The following is a 15369-nucleotide window of genomic DNA, read 5'->3' as shown; positions in this document are numbered from 1 at the left end:
AGTGGTTAAAGCAAACGCACAGCGTCTGCAGTAGTGTTAGCGTAGTATGAGACAGTAGGAATATGCTTTTTGAATATTCTTTGTGTTGTACCTCTTTAGGGTTTGAAAGGGGATTGTCCCTTATAAATAGTAGGAAAACGCTCTGTAAAAGAAGGAAAAGGTGAATACAAAAAAAGGACAACTTTGCTTACTGAATATGGATCTGATCCTTACATCATCTTATTTTGTTCAATCACATTCATTACAACATTTTTCGGCATTTGAAGTTGCCATATTTATGAGTAATCATTTGGTTCCGACATACAAGGAAGCATCGATCATCTTATCTTTCTCTTATATCATTTAATCTAGATTTTATTATACTTGGCTGAGATTTACCTCTTCGTCTTCATTGATTGATCAAACCAAAAAGCTTTTAATATCTTTTGGTCAAACACATATACTGGAGAAATACAGTTAAATCAATAATAGACAACTGCATGGCATTAATACAAAGTCTACTGCATAATAAATGTATAACACTCAAGAGAGCATAACCGATACGATACATATTGTTAAGAATCACTCAAAAGATAAAAACAACAGAGAAAAAGGAAAAAAAATAAAAAATAAACGGCAGAGAACATAGGGTAAGACAGGAAAATGTTGCAAGATCAGTTTGATGGAGGAGTTGCAAGTGTAGGACTGGTAGGAAGTGAAGGCATTTTGGGAAGAGGAACATTGGCAGGCATTGGTGGTAGTCATCTTTGGTGCAGAGGGCAATGTAGGCAAAGATGGTAAATTAGGTGTAGTTTTTGGAAGTGTTGGCAAGGATGCAGCACTTGGCAATGGTGGCAATGTGGTTGTTTGGCTTAAAAGGTTAACGAACAGTGTTTAAGCAAATCAATCAAATATATGGAGAAGAGGTAAATCGTAATCAAAGATAATCGACACTAGATAATGAGTAATCCTTTGTGGTTTGGTGATTCGGAGCAGTTAAAGGACAAAGTTGCGTGATAATGTTACAAAGATCCGAGGTATCCGTTTTTCAGAGAAAGAGGGAGATAGAAATTGAGACAGAGAGATAGAGAAAGTAAGTAGAAATGTTATTGATCCAAAATCCCCCATTACACAGTTGGGAACCCCCCTTATATAGCGGAGGGATTTCTCCTTTTTTCCTATTTACGATATAAAGATAAAATATATAAACTAAAGATAAAATGCACGTTACAGAGGGGCCGACGTGATTACATGGTCGTCCCTTGGGCCCGACCTTTGTCCACACGGCAGGTCGTGTCCATTTTGAGGACGGGGTTGGNTGTTCAATTATAGCTTGAAAATCAGTCAGTGTAGTAACCGTATTTGTTCACAGGACCATACTTTCTTCTCTTCCTCAAATAGTATAAAATAACATCAATGTGCTGCAAAAAAAAAACAGAGTTCATTATTTCTTAATTCTTCAAACAAATTATACACCTTTTAAACAAAATAAACTACAATATTCTCCAATAATAGAATACTACAGCTAATCATTACATTCTGCCAGGGTATGTGTTTACCGTGTCGTTGAGGACTTGTCCGGGATGTACTAAAGTGTAAAACCACTCCTTTTTATCAACTTTTTCCACTCCAAGATTATACCACGACTTAAACTGGTTATCTTTTATAGAATAAGGCGCTTTCCTCCTATTTAAACACATAGCAATTACAATAAATATGTTGATTCAACTGGAAATCAAAAATTTGTATGAACTCGATAATATAAAAACTTGTATAATCTAACCTCTTTGACACCTGTCGGTACCAGAGTATAACCACTTATTGAGTTCTTCCAACAAGTCAGGATCAACATCGTCGCCAATAAACCCAGTAAATGAATGCTTGATGAGGAAAATTAGAGGTCCTCCTGAAGTGCTCCCCCTAGAACTGTAAAAAGGGAGAAAGGGGGATCTGGCATGTTTTCGAGGCTGCCTTGTTCTTCCTTGTAAATTAAGGGTTGTGTCATCTTGGATAGGCTCGCCAAACTTAACAATCTGGGAGAAGTTTTCTAGCAACTCAAAATCATTAAGTGTTACTTTCCTTTTTTCAGATCTACAGTCATCTGACACCTACAATAATGTTGTCGGTTGGTTCACCTTCAAAATTTTAAAACAAAAGAATAAGAAGACATATTGCATCAGTTCTTTATGGAAAATTGAAACAAATTTTTAAAACCTTTTTTTCCCTACAATTGTAATGTAACATATAATACCACTGAAATGTTCACAGCAATCGTCTCCTGGTTGTATAACGTTTTCTTGTTGAATGGGAGATTGAATTTTTGTTGTCTCCTTCTCCTCATTTAAATGCTCTCCTGGAATGCCAATATTAGCTTCCTGTTTTAGAGAGTCTGGATTTTTGTTGTCTCCTTCTCCTCATTTAAATGCTCTCCTGGAATGCCAATATTAGCTTCCTGTTTTAGAGAGTCCACATGCAGAGTTTTCTTCTCTGTTACAATAAATGTGCGCAACTTAACTAATTTGTAGATTATTTGTAGGAAACATTAACAAAAATGTAGATAAATTATAGTGAATGTATAGTAAATTTGTAGAAATGTTGTCCTGCATTTGATATGAAAATTGTGAAATATGATGATAACATATACTAAATCATACCTGCATTTTCTTCATCAAATGCCCCTTCAAATTTGGAAGACAAATCAACACCTACAAGAACATTCTCCTCAATTTGTATGTCATTCAGGTGTCCTGTATCTAAGAAAACCATTGAAAATATAATGTAGATTGGTTGCTAGTAATCTCGGGTATATGTAGATATAATGTTGATATAATATAGATAAAATGTAAAGATAATGTAGATACCTTTTTTTACTACTGACGGCCAACACTGATTTAGCACTACTGTCCGGAATGTGCTGATTGTTCTTTTCTTTGCAATGCTCATCATTTTTCGTAGAACTGCCAATAAACTGCAAGCATGATTTATTAGGCTATATACTTTTATGAATGATAATAGATACTTAGAAATTATAAAAATCGTTGTCTAAAATGACTATATTTCGAATGAAACCTTAGCATCAATGTTATCCTTTTGAGTGTTTACTGCCTCTAAAATAGCCTTGATTGAATCTTTGAGTAGCAGTCGAATGCTACCTAGTTCTTTAAAAATATCTTTCTTTAAAGTTCCAAGGTCTGAACTCACCTACATATTAAAATAGAAAGAGTTAACGAAATAATTTGCATAACATAAATTAAAGAAACCATCTAGGATTATGTATAAATGTTACCTTATCAACATCTTTTTTTTTTTTAATTTGTTTCAAAATGTCTTTCTTGTCATCTTTTCCAATTGTCTGCTTATGACCGGATAGAGATGGAGAATCTGTCGGATGCTCGGACTTTGTTTCATCTTCTACAAGAATGTATTCAACTTTTATCTGGCAAATTCATTCTCGAAAGCTCTTCTGGTGCGTCAATTATGTTGGTGAACTGAGTGGGAAAAAAATATGAGAGACCTACTCATAATATGTATTAATTATGTAGAAAATTTATATTAAATTGTGTGCGCAGAAGCAAAAAAACATTTACCTTGATCCATGATTGTTTGATCATTCTATCTTCCAATGCAGATTACCATATCTTGTTCTTACTAGCTGTCCAGTTCAGTACGCAGGGGATCGAATTAGAAAATCTTGTAGCTATATCCATGTTGACCGTAGAGCAACACTCGTACAACCATATTTGCATAGCTAGTGCAAAACTTCGAATGAGATACAATGCACAGAAGGGTTGAGCTTGTGCCTAACGGACTCAAGCAAATATAAGATTGGATGCCCCATGCGCAGTTCGGTATACTGCCCGAGTCCACCAAGTAGAACCTAAAATGGTCTATCAAACCTAAATTTTCTTTGTCTGAAGGACATATGAAGAATTCGATGAGATAGAGAATACACAGCTTGACTGCATCCTCATCGTTCACCCAACTACGGCTGTTTACAATTTGTTTCAAGTATGACCTCTCAATTTTTTCCTTGTTTGGGAAATAGCTCCTCATTATTTTACTGTCATATGTAGTTGTGTAACCAAAGTCCGTCACTTCTGTAAATATCTAAGGCCACTAATCAGGGCAAACTCTCTCAACCCGAAATTCAACCTCTCACCCTTTATCTCTATTGTAAAAAAGTCGGAACCAGATGCATTCAATTCATACTTCATAAGAAGGTGAATTGCTTGATTTTGGATACATATTTTTGGCAAGGAAAGAAAATACCCAAAATATATCTTCTTGAACAGCTTCAACCCTTTTTCAGACGATAAATCCTTGATTTAGCCAGGAATAGTAGGGTCGCATAATGTCTGGAACCTGGTGATGTCATAATCAAAATCATGTGGTGCAAAAAACTTTCGATTCTGCAGCAAAAGAAACAGCAAGTTAATAAACTTGTTTCAAAACCAGATAACAATATAACTACATTTATACTACAAAATATCTACAAGAAGACAACACATGAAGAAAATTTGTTAACCTACAACAAATCTACACAATGTAGACAAAATATCTACAAATACAAAAACACAAAATTATGTATGTTCATGAGAAATAGAACAAGTTTTTTAGCTTTACAAAAAACAAAAAAAAATTAAAACTACTGAAATTGTAGCTTCTCCAATGACTGTTGGGGTACAGTTTTAGCTGATTTTTGAACCTTCTTCTTTTTTGAAGGTTTAACATTAGGAGAAACTCTGATTTTTTTTAACTTTCGTGATAACTTCTTCTTCAAGAAAATCATTATCGGAAGCAATTTCTTTACCCTTCCGTTTTACAGATTTAACAGACGTCGAGGCTTTACCAGCATCCTTATCGTGCTTCTGTTTTGTGCGAGCTTCTGCCCTAACTTCACGAGGGGAAAGCCTGGGCTTGGTCTCTGCTTTTGCATGTGCCAATTTTAAAACTTTTTTGGGTGAATCCCGTGAGAAAACACCCAAATCAAAAGTAGGAATATCGTCTACTTTAGCTTTTTTAGGGCTAATCTTGGAGAATGTTTTCTTCTTCACTGAAAATTAAGCAAAATTTTAACAACTACAATCTTGTTAGAGTATTTAGGGATGGAATATGTAAAAATAGATAGGGATTTTGAAGAAGAGATTAAAACTGTAGAGGAATTTTTGAAAGAAAAGTGAAAACAGGCATTTCTTTTTGTAATGAAAGACATACATTAATAATTAAGCGTCATTACAAACGTGGACAAGTCTCGGCGACATGGTGCCTGCTTTATCTCTTTCAAAAGAAGATACAACAAAAGAAGGTGGATAATAAAACAAGTTTAAATCCCCAAATACATCAGAGTTGCTCCCTTTCTTAGCCAGCTTGTCTGCTACTTCATTTGCCTCCCTAAAGATGTGCTTCAGCGGTGGATTCTCCATCTCCTGTAATAGATTTCTGCAATCATCAACCAAATTTTGATAATATCCGTCATTGCTATTCATCAATTTAATTAATTCTTTACAGTCAGATTCGATGATTAAGTGTTGCATTCCTTTCTCTTTGGCAATTTTAATCCATGAAGTAAGGCTAGAGCTTCCATCTAGATATTTGTGGCATGTGGTATGGCCATGCTGAACCCAAGGATCCAGTTGGCGTCGTTGTCTCTGAAGACTCCCCCAATCCCCCCCCCCCTTACCTGGGCTTCCCATGCAGGAACTGTCTATGATGAGTTTGATAAAATTTGGTTCGGGCGGCTCCCATTTGATGAAGGAAATGCGTTTGTCTGGTTTAGTGTGGATGGTTTCTGTCACGTATTTGAACTCTATTGCTTTACTGATGATGTGGTTCGCTAACGTGGGGTTTTTATTCTTATTGAATAGAATTTTGTTCCTAGCTAACCATAAGTGCCAGAGAATGAAAGGAAAGGCCTCCCTCCAGCTAATGAGATCATTAAACATGCCTTTGGAGTTAATTTGTTTCTTTAGCCATGAGGGAATGGCTACAGTGATTGTAGGAATTGATTAATTATCGTTAAATCCTAAAAATATACATAATTAGTAATTTTGTATGTAGGAGGTAATTAAAGTGAAACTTGAGTAGGGAGTGTAATAAAGTTTCCAATAGTGTATAGGTATGTAAAAATCTCTAATATTAATGTTTAGACTTAGCTTAGCCTTTCAAAAACCAATTAAGTCAGGTTGTATTGTTCGGACCAATTTGCGGCGTACCTCGACTCTCCCATTAACTACTGAGTTGCTATTACCTGTCGCTAATATAGATATCAAATAACTCTTTCCATAAAACTTAGACACATAAGCAGAAAATTTTCATTTTCTTCTCCCTCTTCCCTTAATTTTTTTTGGTGTTATTTGTACATCATGCCCCTTTACAATTTACAATTTAAGAAAATGACCTTTTTAGATCTCTTATGTGTAAAAGACAGATCTCTTACGTGTAAAAGTAAATCTTCCATATGTAAAATAAAAGTAGGGTAATAAAACTAAAAATAAGTTTGTACAGAGCCACAAAACTACTTGAACCTTTGTTTTGTGGAATTTTCTTTATTCTTCTTTTAATTGCATTGCTACAACTTGGTGCATCAAATAGTTAGGCCAAGACGTAAATCTATCCATGCAATCAAAGATGTCATCGAGTTGGTAGTATGCATTGGCTTTATACATTACGTTTTCATAATGTCTAAGTCCAACGACTTATCCAAAGCGACCTATAATAAAATTCTTCTTTTGTGTTATTTTTTACTCGATGTTTGGTATCAGCATTAGGGCTCGACTAATTTGGATTTGCACTCTCGACTAATTTGGATTTGTACTGCATAAGGTTGATTAAAGAGGGAAGCGTTTCCTACTAAGATTTTTTCCAACTTAATGGCTCGAAGGATGGAGGGATCATAGTCATCCTACCGCTATCTTGATAATACCTGTTATAATACTCTATTATACATGTTGTTGGGTGTGCGAACAAAGTCCCACATTGGTAGCTGAAAAGATTGGGAGTCTACATATAAGGTGTAGAGATCTCTTAATGGTGTCAGGCCTTTTGGGAAAACCGTGCGGGCTTGGCCCAAAGCGGACAATATCACACCATATTAAGAGTGTACTTGGGCTAGTTTAGCCCAACAACTGGTATCAGAGCCCAGGTTCAGCGGAACAAGTATGGAGATGGCGGAGTGATGGTGCAGGGCGGTGCACACACAAGAAGAAGCTAGTTGCGGGCTTCAGTTGCCATAATACTCTAACAATGTGGGTGGCACACAGTGAATCTCGAAAATTGACCCGTGGATCGTGGTAGTGGACCACGTGGAACTTAGTTCGAGGGGGAGATTGTTGGGTGTGCGAACAAAGTCCCACATTGGTAGCTGAAAAGATTGGGAGTCTACATATAAGGTGTAGAGATCTCTGCTGCTTGCTTGGCTTCAAAGCCTTACCATCCCTTCGCCGCCTCCACAGAAAGATTGGTCACTTGGTGTGAGGCCTTTTGGGAAAACCGTGCGGGTTTGGCCCAAAGCAAACAATATCACACCATATTAAGAGTGTACTTGGGCTAGTTTAGCCCATATCTTAACCTATAGAACAAATGAATTTTATTAATCTTAACCTACGACGATTCCCTAATTAATCTGCTTTGCTACAAATATTCCAACTCATATAAAGTTAATGGTAGTGTTTGATGACCTAATATCCTAATACATCACAAGAGTGGTCCCAAATTCTATCCAAATAAGAAAGAACTTGGCTTATACAATCACCACATAAGCTAAGAATATAAGATATACACAAAGGCAGTTAATCCCATCTGGCATTATCTGAAGTGGCACCATAGCCGAGAATCCAAGTGGCTACACCCTACGTCACTATATATCCTTAATTTGAGCACCAAATCAACAATGATGATCCGATGGATCTGGGTTATATACATTGACAACATAAAATTATTTTATAGGATTAATGTAATTTAATCAAGTCGTGAAAGTAGTTATTAATATAATTGAGCAATGAAAGCAGACACCAATGTAATCGAACCATGAAAGCAGTCACTAATACTTGCATTAGAGTAGGATGTCTACGTCTTATCTTTTGGGTTCGGCCATTCCTCGAACCCTGCGTGAATATGAGATGCTTTATTCATCAGGCTGCGCTTTTTGTGTAATTTAATCTATTATAGCGGTTAGTTATTTTTTATTAGATTATTAATTATTGTAATCATAGATTTACCTATATTTACTTTATAAGTGACCTGATTGTGTAAATATTTTTATACTGTCGGTGCAAAGAAACTTAGTGGGCGTTTGGACATAACAATTGTAAAATTTCGGAAAAATTGAAAAAAAATTCAAGTGAAAGTATATTATTTGAAAATTAGAGTAGTGTTTGTTCATGAATATAATTTTTGGTTGTTTTTGTATTTTTGTGAATGATTTGATATGAAAATTTTGAAAAATAACTTTTTGGAGTTTTTCAAATTCTTAAAGAAATTCGAAATTCACTTTCAAGCAAAAATTAAAAATTTCATAGTTAAACAATAATTTCAAAAAAAGATTTTTTTTTTTGTTTTGAAAAAAGTAATTTTTTTATGGCCAAACGGGCGCTTAGACTCATTATGCAAAAGGTTAAACCGTTAAAGGAAAGGGAATTGAATTTCCTCCAAATTTTCCAAAAGGATATTGAATTTCATTTTCCTGATTGGATTGGAAGACCATTCTAAAAAGGGGACTGCTCTATCACTTTTAATTTTTTTTTTCTCCAATTTTACAAGTCTTGTTTAATGGTGTACATTGGAAATTCAAATGGCACCATTCCATATGCATTATTTCGTCAAAAAGGAAATTCGATGAGATCACTTTCCAATTTGAGCTGTCCATCTTTTCACTCTATTTAAGGATCGGACCTTTCATATTGGCAAATGTGCCATGTATGTTTCATGTATTTCCTTTTCCCCCCCTACTTTTGTTTTCATTTCATTTGGGCAACCATCAAAAGGTAAGTACTATACTATTTTCTTTGACATATTACTTTTTTAAAATCGGATAACCATTTTCATTTCTTTTTTAGGACAGACCAATTTTGTCCATTTGAGTGTTTTGTTTTTCTGGTTGAGGATTTACACAATCTTTTTGTTTTGAGTACTGCGAATTTCTCGTACCTTAACTATATGACGTAGTACCTATTATCATTTACTAACATATATTTACGGGTGACTCTATCCATCAAGTATTAGAAAAACAAAAAGAATCACGTTGCATTTGTTGTCTCTACTAAGTTTAAATCTTAATCTTAATCTCCTGCGATTTTCACTTACTTCATTAACCATTAGTCCAGACTACATCAAGCAATCTTTCTTTTGACTGCATCCTTAAACTGAAATTTCTTGTATGACAAAATCCATAAATGCAATTTAGCCAATTCTGGATCAGCATAATGACAGCTGAGAAACACATCTATTATTCACTAACTTGTAACCTCCAACAATATCAAAGGCTCAATGTGAACAATTGACCTAATAGACAACATGACAAGCCCTTAGGTTTGAAATCCTTATCAATCTCCCAGAATTGGGGATTGGTTACAAAAATATGTCAAAATGCCAAAGTAGAGGAACACCAATTTCAAGAAATAACCACTAACCAAGAAATGCACCAATAAGATTATATTAGAAGTAAGACCATTCACACACAACATTAATATAACAAATCACAACTCTTCACAAGTCAAACCGTACAGACTACCCTCCCCAGATCCCACCTGATGGGAATATACTGGGTTTGTTGTTGTTGTTGTTGTTTAATCAGTAAGTTTTTACACTGTAAGATCACCTATAAAATAATTACTAGTACCGTCCATAATTAGGTGAGATTGGTAACTTAAAATATTAAACATTTACTTGTTATGAATTACAACATGTTAAATACACTAATAACATAAAAATACTTTCTACTGTCTACTTCTAATCATTATTAAAATACTTGGACATGGGAATCTTGAGGAAGCATCTTAATACTAAATTAATAATTAAGACCTATTATCTCACAAGCCGCCGCGATTAATTGGCTGACTAAACCAAGAAATTAAGCTAGTCAAAGTTGGATGGCTCTAGGAATTAAGAAAAATACTACTATATCTAATGGCCTTTTCTTATGACAAAGAAATGTTTCTAACAAGAAACTACTTGAATATTTGACTATGCTAAGGTTCATTATTATTCTTCAAAAATATAGAAAACATCACGAATTAAGTCAAACGTAGGTCAAGACAGTTGTTACAAGAACCAAACATAGGACAACAACAGCTTATTGCTAGTTGCTATCAACACAAATGGAAGGCCAGATTTGACTGTACAGTAATCAAGAAAGTAAAAATCTGTGCATAAAAGTATCAATTTTCACACGGATTTTCTGCAGCAAATTGATACATGATTGGTCAACGAGGTGTTGAATCCATTACCAAAAGAACAAAGCATAATATGATCAAGAATGTATATTTACAGACATTGGTAGTAATCAACTTTTGCTAATTAATATACCTAAAACCTAGAAGAGTAAATAGGAATATACAATGGATGACAGAACTATAACTAGTGATTTCAAGAGTAAGATCTAACCAAACCAAAGTTACAAAAGGATCTGGACTTAAACAAACCACCAAAAAGAAACCTAGTTGGAGATTCTTGTTGTACTGGATTTAACTCTTCAGGATTGCCTTTCACTCGAAGTATCGTTTGTCCAATAGTTTGTCGAACAGATTCAATGATCTTAGCATCGACAGGATAGCCTGATGAGTCGCTAACATAGAATGTATTTAGAGCTTTGCCTGCTCTAGTTGTTACTTCAGCTCGGGTGACAGTGAGGCTATTCTCGCGGAATATTCTAGTAACATCAGATAGCAGCCCTACTCTGTCTGTGGTACATAATTCTAGCTTCAATCCCTGAACAAATACAAGGGAAAATGATCCTATTAGAAATCCAAAAACTATAAGACAAGAAAAATGCAGTATAAAATTGTCAAATACTATGTCCAACGAGAATAGGTCGAAAACTTAAACTAATATGACTCAGGGCACTTAATTAAATTGTAAGATAAGACAACGGGAGAGACATTATCAGACAACTAATAGACAGATACAAAGTTAATTAGCATACTTAAACTCAATAAAACAATTAAACACGGTAGGATTTCCTCCTCTTTTTTCCCTTTGGCCTAAGAGACTTATTAGTTATCGTGCAGCTGCTACGCCTTTGCTTATTGCCTTATCTTACTTAGTAAAGCAACCTTTCGCGCTAGGCGCTCACCTTTTTTGTAAGGGTGCAAGCTACTAGTAAAAGGACGCAGGAAGCAAAAAAACTTGCACGAAGGAAGTTTTCTTCTCTGCCCTCTCCTCTCCAAAGGCCAAGATTACATGAAGGAGCTAAGCTAGAACTGAATAACTGAACCTAAAAAGATGTCTAAAATAAGTAAATCACAGTACTACCTCGGATACTCTTCTTTCTATTGCTGCTTCAAGACATTGAATCACTCTTTGTCTTTCTGCATCTGATTTCACAGGGGATCCATCGATATGCCTTATGCAATATTCCTTGAAATGCAACAAGAGTTTATCATTAAGTCCACAAACACAGAGATAGTAAAATTTAGGTAGGGGTAAAGCGATAATACAATAAGAAATTTCTAAAATACATAAGAAAGTGTAGTACCTGGTAAGCTTCTGGTCCTTCAGTATCGACATTGCCATGGAAAACCACGTACTGCATATCCGTCAAAGTGCAAATCGTATCAAACAGCAGTTTCGGTCTATCCTTGCACCGAATTGTCACTACAGAATAGTCCTTATCTTGCCAATTAACAACATTCACGTTCGGCCTTTCTTTATCATCTGATCCGTCACCCATTGCACGTTCATAGTCCCGGTCAGCAAACATCAACTGGTGAAGCCTTCGCTCGGTATGAGTGACCCCAGGAGATACCAACGTCTTAGCATCTCTCGATTTATTGCTACCTCTAAGTACATTGCATAACAGTTTCTTGACCATAGTCAACCTCTCGGGGTCAGAAACTGCACCCCCGTTTTCTTCATCAGTAACTTGCATTATAGCTGCTGCTCGGGTGTTATGGGTCCACACTTCAGCATTCACCACATTGCATCTAAGGTTGGTAAGAACAGCACTTACTTCAGATAGTAAACCTGGTCTATCACTTCCAATTAACTCAATTGATGTGTGGTCCATTCCTGTAGTAACCCCAACTGATCTTCTCATAGAAGAGGCAAAACAAGAATCTGGACCAAGTGACTGAAAATTTAAAACAGCCCCAAAAAAAGCAGTCAGCCTCAGTATTAATAGATATAAAGGGCAGCCCGGTACATTAAGCTCCCGCTATGCACGGGATCCAGGGAAAGGCCGGAGCACAAGGGTCTACTGTACGCAACCAAGAGGCTGTTTCCACGGCTTGAACTCGTGACCTCCTGGTCACATGGCAACAACTTTACCAGTTACGCCAAGGCTCCCCTTTCATCAGTATTAATAGATATAAACAAAAAATCCCAAATTGCACACAGACTACAACTCACCTTCATTATATAGTCCAAGATTGGTTCTTCTGTAATTTTGTTCCCTTCTTGATTAGTGACATTGAATACTGCCAACAGAAGACAACTCATGTAAATTCCTTTTTCCAAATTGAAAGTAAAAATGCTATATTAAATGAGGTAAAAAAGGTAAAAAATTCTTACCATCCATGAACCAACCACCATCAGAGCAAATATAAGCCTTGGTAATAATAAGGTTAAGATCAGTAAGAATTTGTACCACCTCAAGAAGTATACCATGTTTGTTAGCACTATCCACCTGAATCAAGAAACCAAAGATACACAAAATTAGAAAAAATCCCATCAAATTAAATTTCAGAGTAAATCAATACAATACAAAAACAAAAACATTACCTGAATAACAGTAGCATTTTTGCAAGATTCATTGTCAATTACCACTCTGACAGAAATAACCAATGAAGTTGGAGTAAATGCCATAAATATTAAGATTGAAGTGACAGTTAAAGATTAAAAAAAAAAATAGCCCGGTGCACTAAGCTCCGCTATGCGCGGGATCCGAGGAAAGGACAGACCGCAAGTATGCAGTCTTCCCCTTCCCCTACATTTTTTCAAGAGCTTGTTTCCACGGCTCAAACCCGTAAACTGGTCACATGGCACCAACTTTACGAGTTATGCCAAGGACAGTAAAAGAAATTAAAAAAAATTAATAATAATAATAATAACCAGTACCTTGGTGGATTCATTCTTCTAATAAATTTTTCATATTCATCATCCATTATATTCTGAGAATAGCTCACAGTAGCTTCTGAGTAATAGGAAAAAAATACAAGAAATCTCAGATAAATAAAGAGAATCAGTATTACCAATCACAAAGAAGATACTAGAACCTAAGAGTGAAGCAAGTAATTAACAAAATTAAATATAAAGCTAAGTAATTAAGAATTTAGACTAGCCCCAAAAAAAGACATAGCAACAAACACTTCAAAAATAGTAAAACATTTCAAAACACATACAAAGAAACATAAAACATACACAAGTATCAAAATCCACCAAATCCCAGAAAAAAAAACAGCTGAAAACATGAGTTAGAACAAAAGAACAAGATGACCCACAAAAAACACAAAGACACTTATGTTTTTCAAATTAAAAAAACCATATTTTTTGGACCCCCATATGAAATCATAAGGTTTGGGAAGAACCAAAGAACATAGAAAGGAACAGAAAAAGAGAAAAGGGAGAAAAGAGGAGAAATGGCACGTACCCATTTTTACAAATCTTGAGGATTGCTGGTGAATTGGGTCAGCGAGATTTTCTTGATTTTCTCAAAACACACACAAGAGGGGCTTATGACTTGTGACTTATCAGAAGACCTCTCTCCGACCAACGATATGGAAAGTGAATCTTGACCAGCCCCTCTATTATATAATACTCTAGTACTAGTAGAATCAAAAATAAAATTTGATTTTAATATTGTATCTAAATACATACATATACTATAATTGTGTGTATTTTTTCCTTATATGTAATATGCACCAAAATAAATAAGGTCACTATTGCGTTGGGATATGTAAGATTTTTATACTTTTAATCAGAGATATTAAGTTCGAGTTTCTAAAAAAAAAATCGAGTAGGAAGCGTTTTCTTTTAAAGATTTTACGCGCGGTAAATTCGAATTAGTCAGAATTCTAATATTGGTATAGGACATTGGGTGAAAAACTAAAAGAAAAAATTCTAAAATACCAAACACAGGGTGGAGCTAGCATTACAGATGGAGGTTCGGTCAAATTCATCAACTTTGGTCCAAATTTTGTATTTATCTTAATAAATTTATTTAATATGCATAAATTATTAATTCCGAACGAAATAACTTGAAAGGTCTAGAATTTCGGAAACCCAATAAACTTTAAATTCTAATTCCGTCTCTGACCATACACATATGAACATTTTATATAAAATACTTTGCTTTCTTTTTCCCCTATCCTTCATATGCATAAGAAAAAGTTTTTTCTTTTTTTTCTTTTACAATTTGTGTGTGTATTTAAGAAACTCTCACTTTCTGGCTTTCTAGTTTCAGTTTCTCTTCAAAATTCAGGTTTCAGTACTTAAAAAGAAAGTTCCCTAAATGAGGAGAACCAAAATGGGTGGGGTGGGGGGTGGGTGGCAGGGGGTAGGAGGTGACCCGGCGTACTTTAACGTTTGGTCAGTGAAGTTAGGTGAGTGAGGGGGGCAGGGTAGAGCTAAAATGCGCTGGCAGTAAAATGCACTAATTTATAGTACTACATTCTAGGGTCAATTTTCATAAAGTCAAAAAGATGCCTCCAAGGTTTGTGGAAATTTATAGTATCAATGAAATAATAGAAAAAAAGAATATTAGGTTGGATATTTATATCAAGTCAAATCAATAAATATATGACATATGATTAATATATAAAATTTAATTATTTAATCATAATTAGTTAATATGCACTTGAGCTGTAATCTGTGAATCTTAAAGTTAAGAGTACTAAATTTTTATTAACTTTTCAATTTCGACTTCAATACTTTTTATCAACTTCAATTTATATAATTATTCGTCCTCTACTTAAATTGGTCTAAAGATGAATGTGGTTTCTTATTAGAAAAATGACATTTAACTTCCAACTCCTATCTCTTATAACGGCTGTCACATTAAATTTCTATTTTCTTTCCCACTTAATTGGTTATAAGCTCAATCTTAATTTAGAAGAAAAACTGATTAAAGGAAAGTGATTAATTCTTATATAATGTCTAATGGGGTCACATGACCTTTAATTTTTAGTCCATCATTTTTTCTTAAATTACACGTGACTCTTTGACATAATAATGATGACT

At 34.9% G+C, this 15369-nt stretch overlaps 1 protein-coding gene across 1 annotated transcript; it reads right to left on the bottom strand.

Annotated features, from left to right (window-relative positions):
- Positions 1-10382: 10382 nt before the first annotated feature.
- Positions 10383-13923, bottom strand: LOC109206616 (ACT domain-containing protein ACR4-like). Its single transcript, XM_019369454.1, has 8 exons — positions 13781-13923; positions 13249-13324; positions 12913-12958; positions 12703-12817; positions 12541-12608; positions 11669-12262; positions 11446-11550; positions 10383-10902 (listed from the first exon to the last, which is right to left on the bottom strand). The coding sequence occupies exons 1-8, from the start codon at positions 13782-13784 to the stop codon at positions 10561-10563; spliced, it is 1350 nt and encodes a 449-aa protein (XP_019224999.1). The 5' UTR covers positions 13785-13923; the 3' UTR covers positions 10383-10560.
- Between the last annotated feature and the right edge of the window lie 1446 nt (positions 13924-15369).

The sequence above is a fragment of the Nicotiana attenuata genome, unplaced genomic scaffold, assembly GCF_001879085.1.
Source record: "Nicotiana attenuata strain UT unplaced genomic scaffold, NIATTr2, whole genome shotgun sequence".
Lineage (NCBI taxonomy): Eukaryota > Viridiplantae > Streptophyta > Magnoliopsida > Solanales > Solanaceae > Nicotiana > Nicotiana attenuata.
This window is presented reverse-complemented; position numbering and strand designations above follow the sequence as displayed.

What these genes read in the sequence shown, in the direction of transcription:
- LOC109206616 (XM_019369454.1), bottom strand. An exon ending in AAAATGCTACTGTTATTCAG is followed by an intron (nt 12,818 to 12,912) that starts GTAATGTTTTTG and finishes TTCTTGATTCAG; the next exon opens with GTGGATAGTGCTAACAAACA. An exon ending in TGGTGGTTGGTTCATGGATG is followed by an intron (nt 12,609 to 12,702) that starts GTAAGAATTTTT and finishes TTCTGTTGGCAG; the next exon opens with TATTCAATGTCACTAATCAA.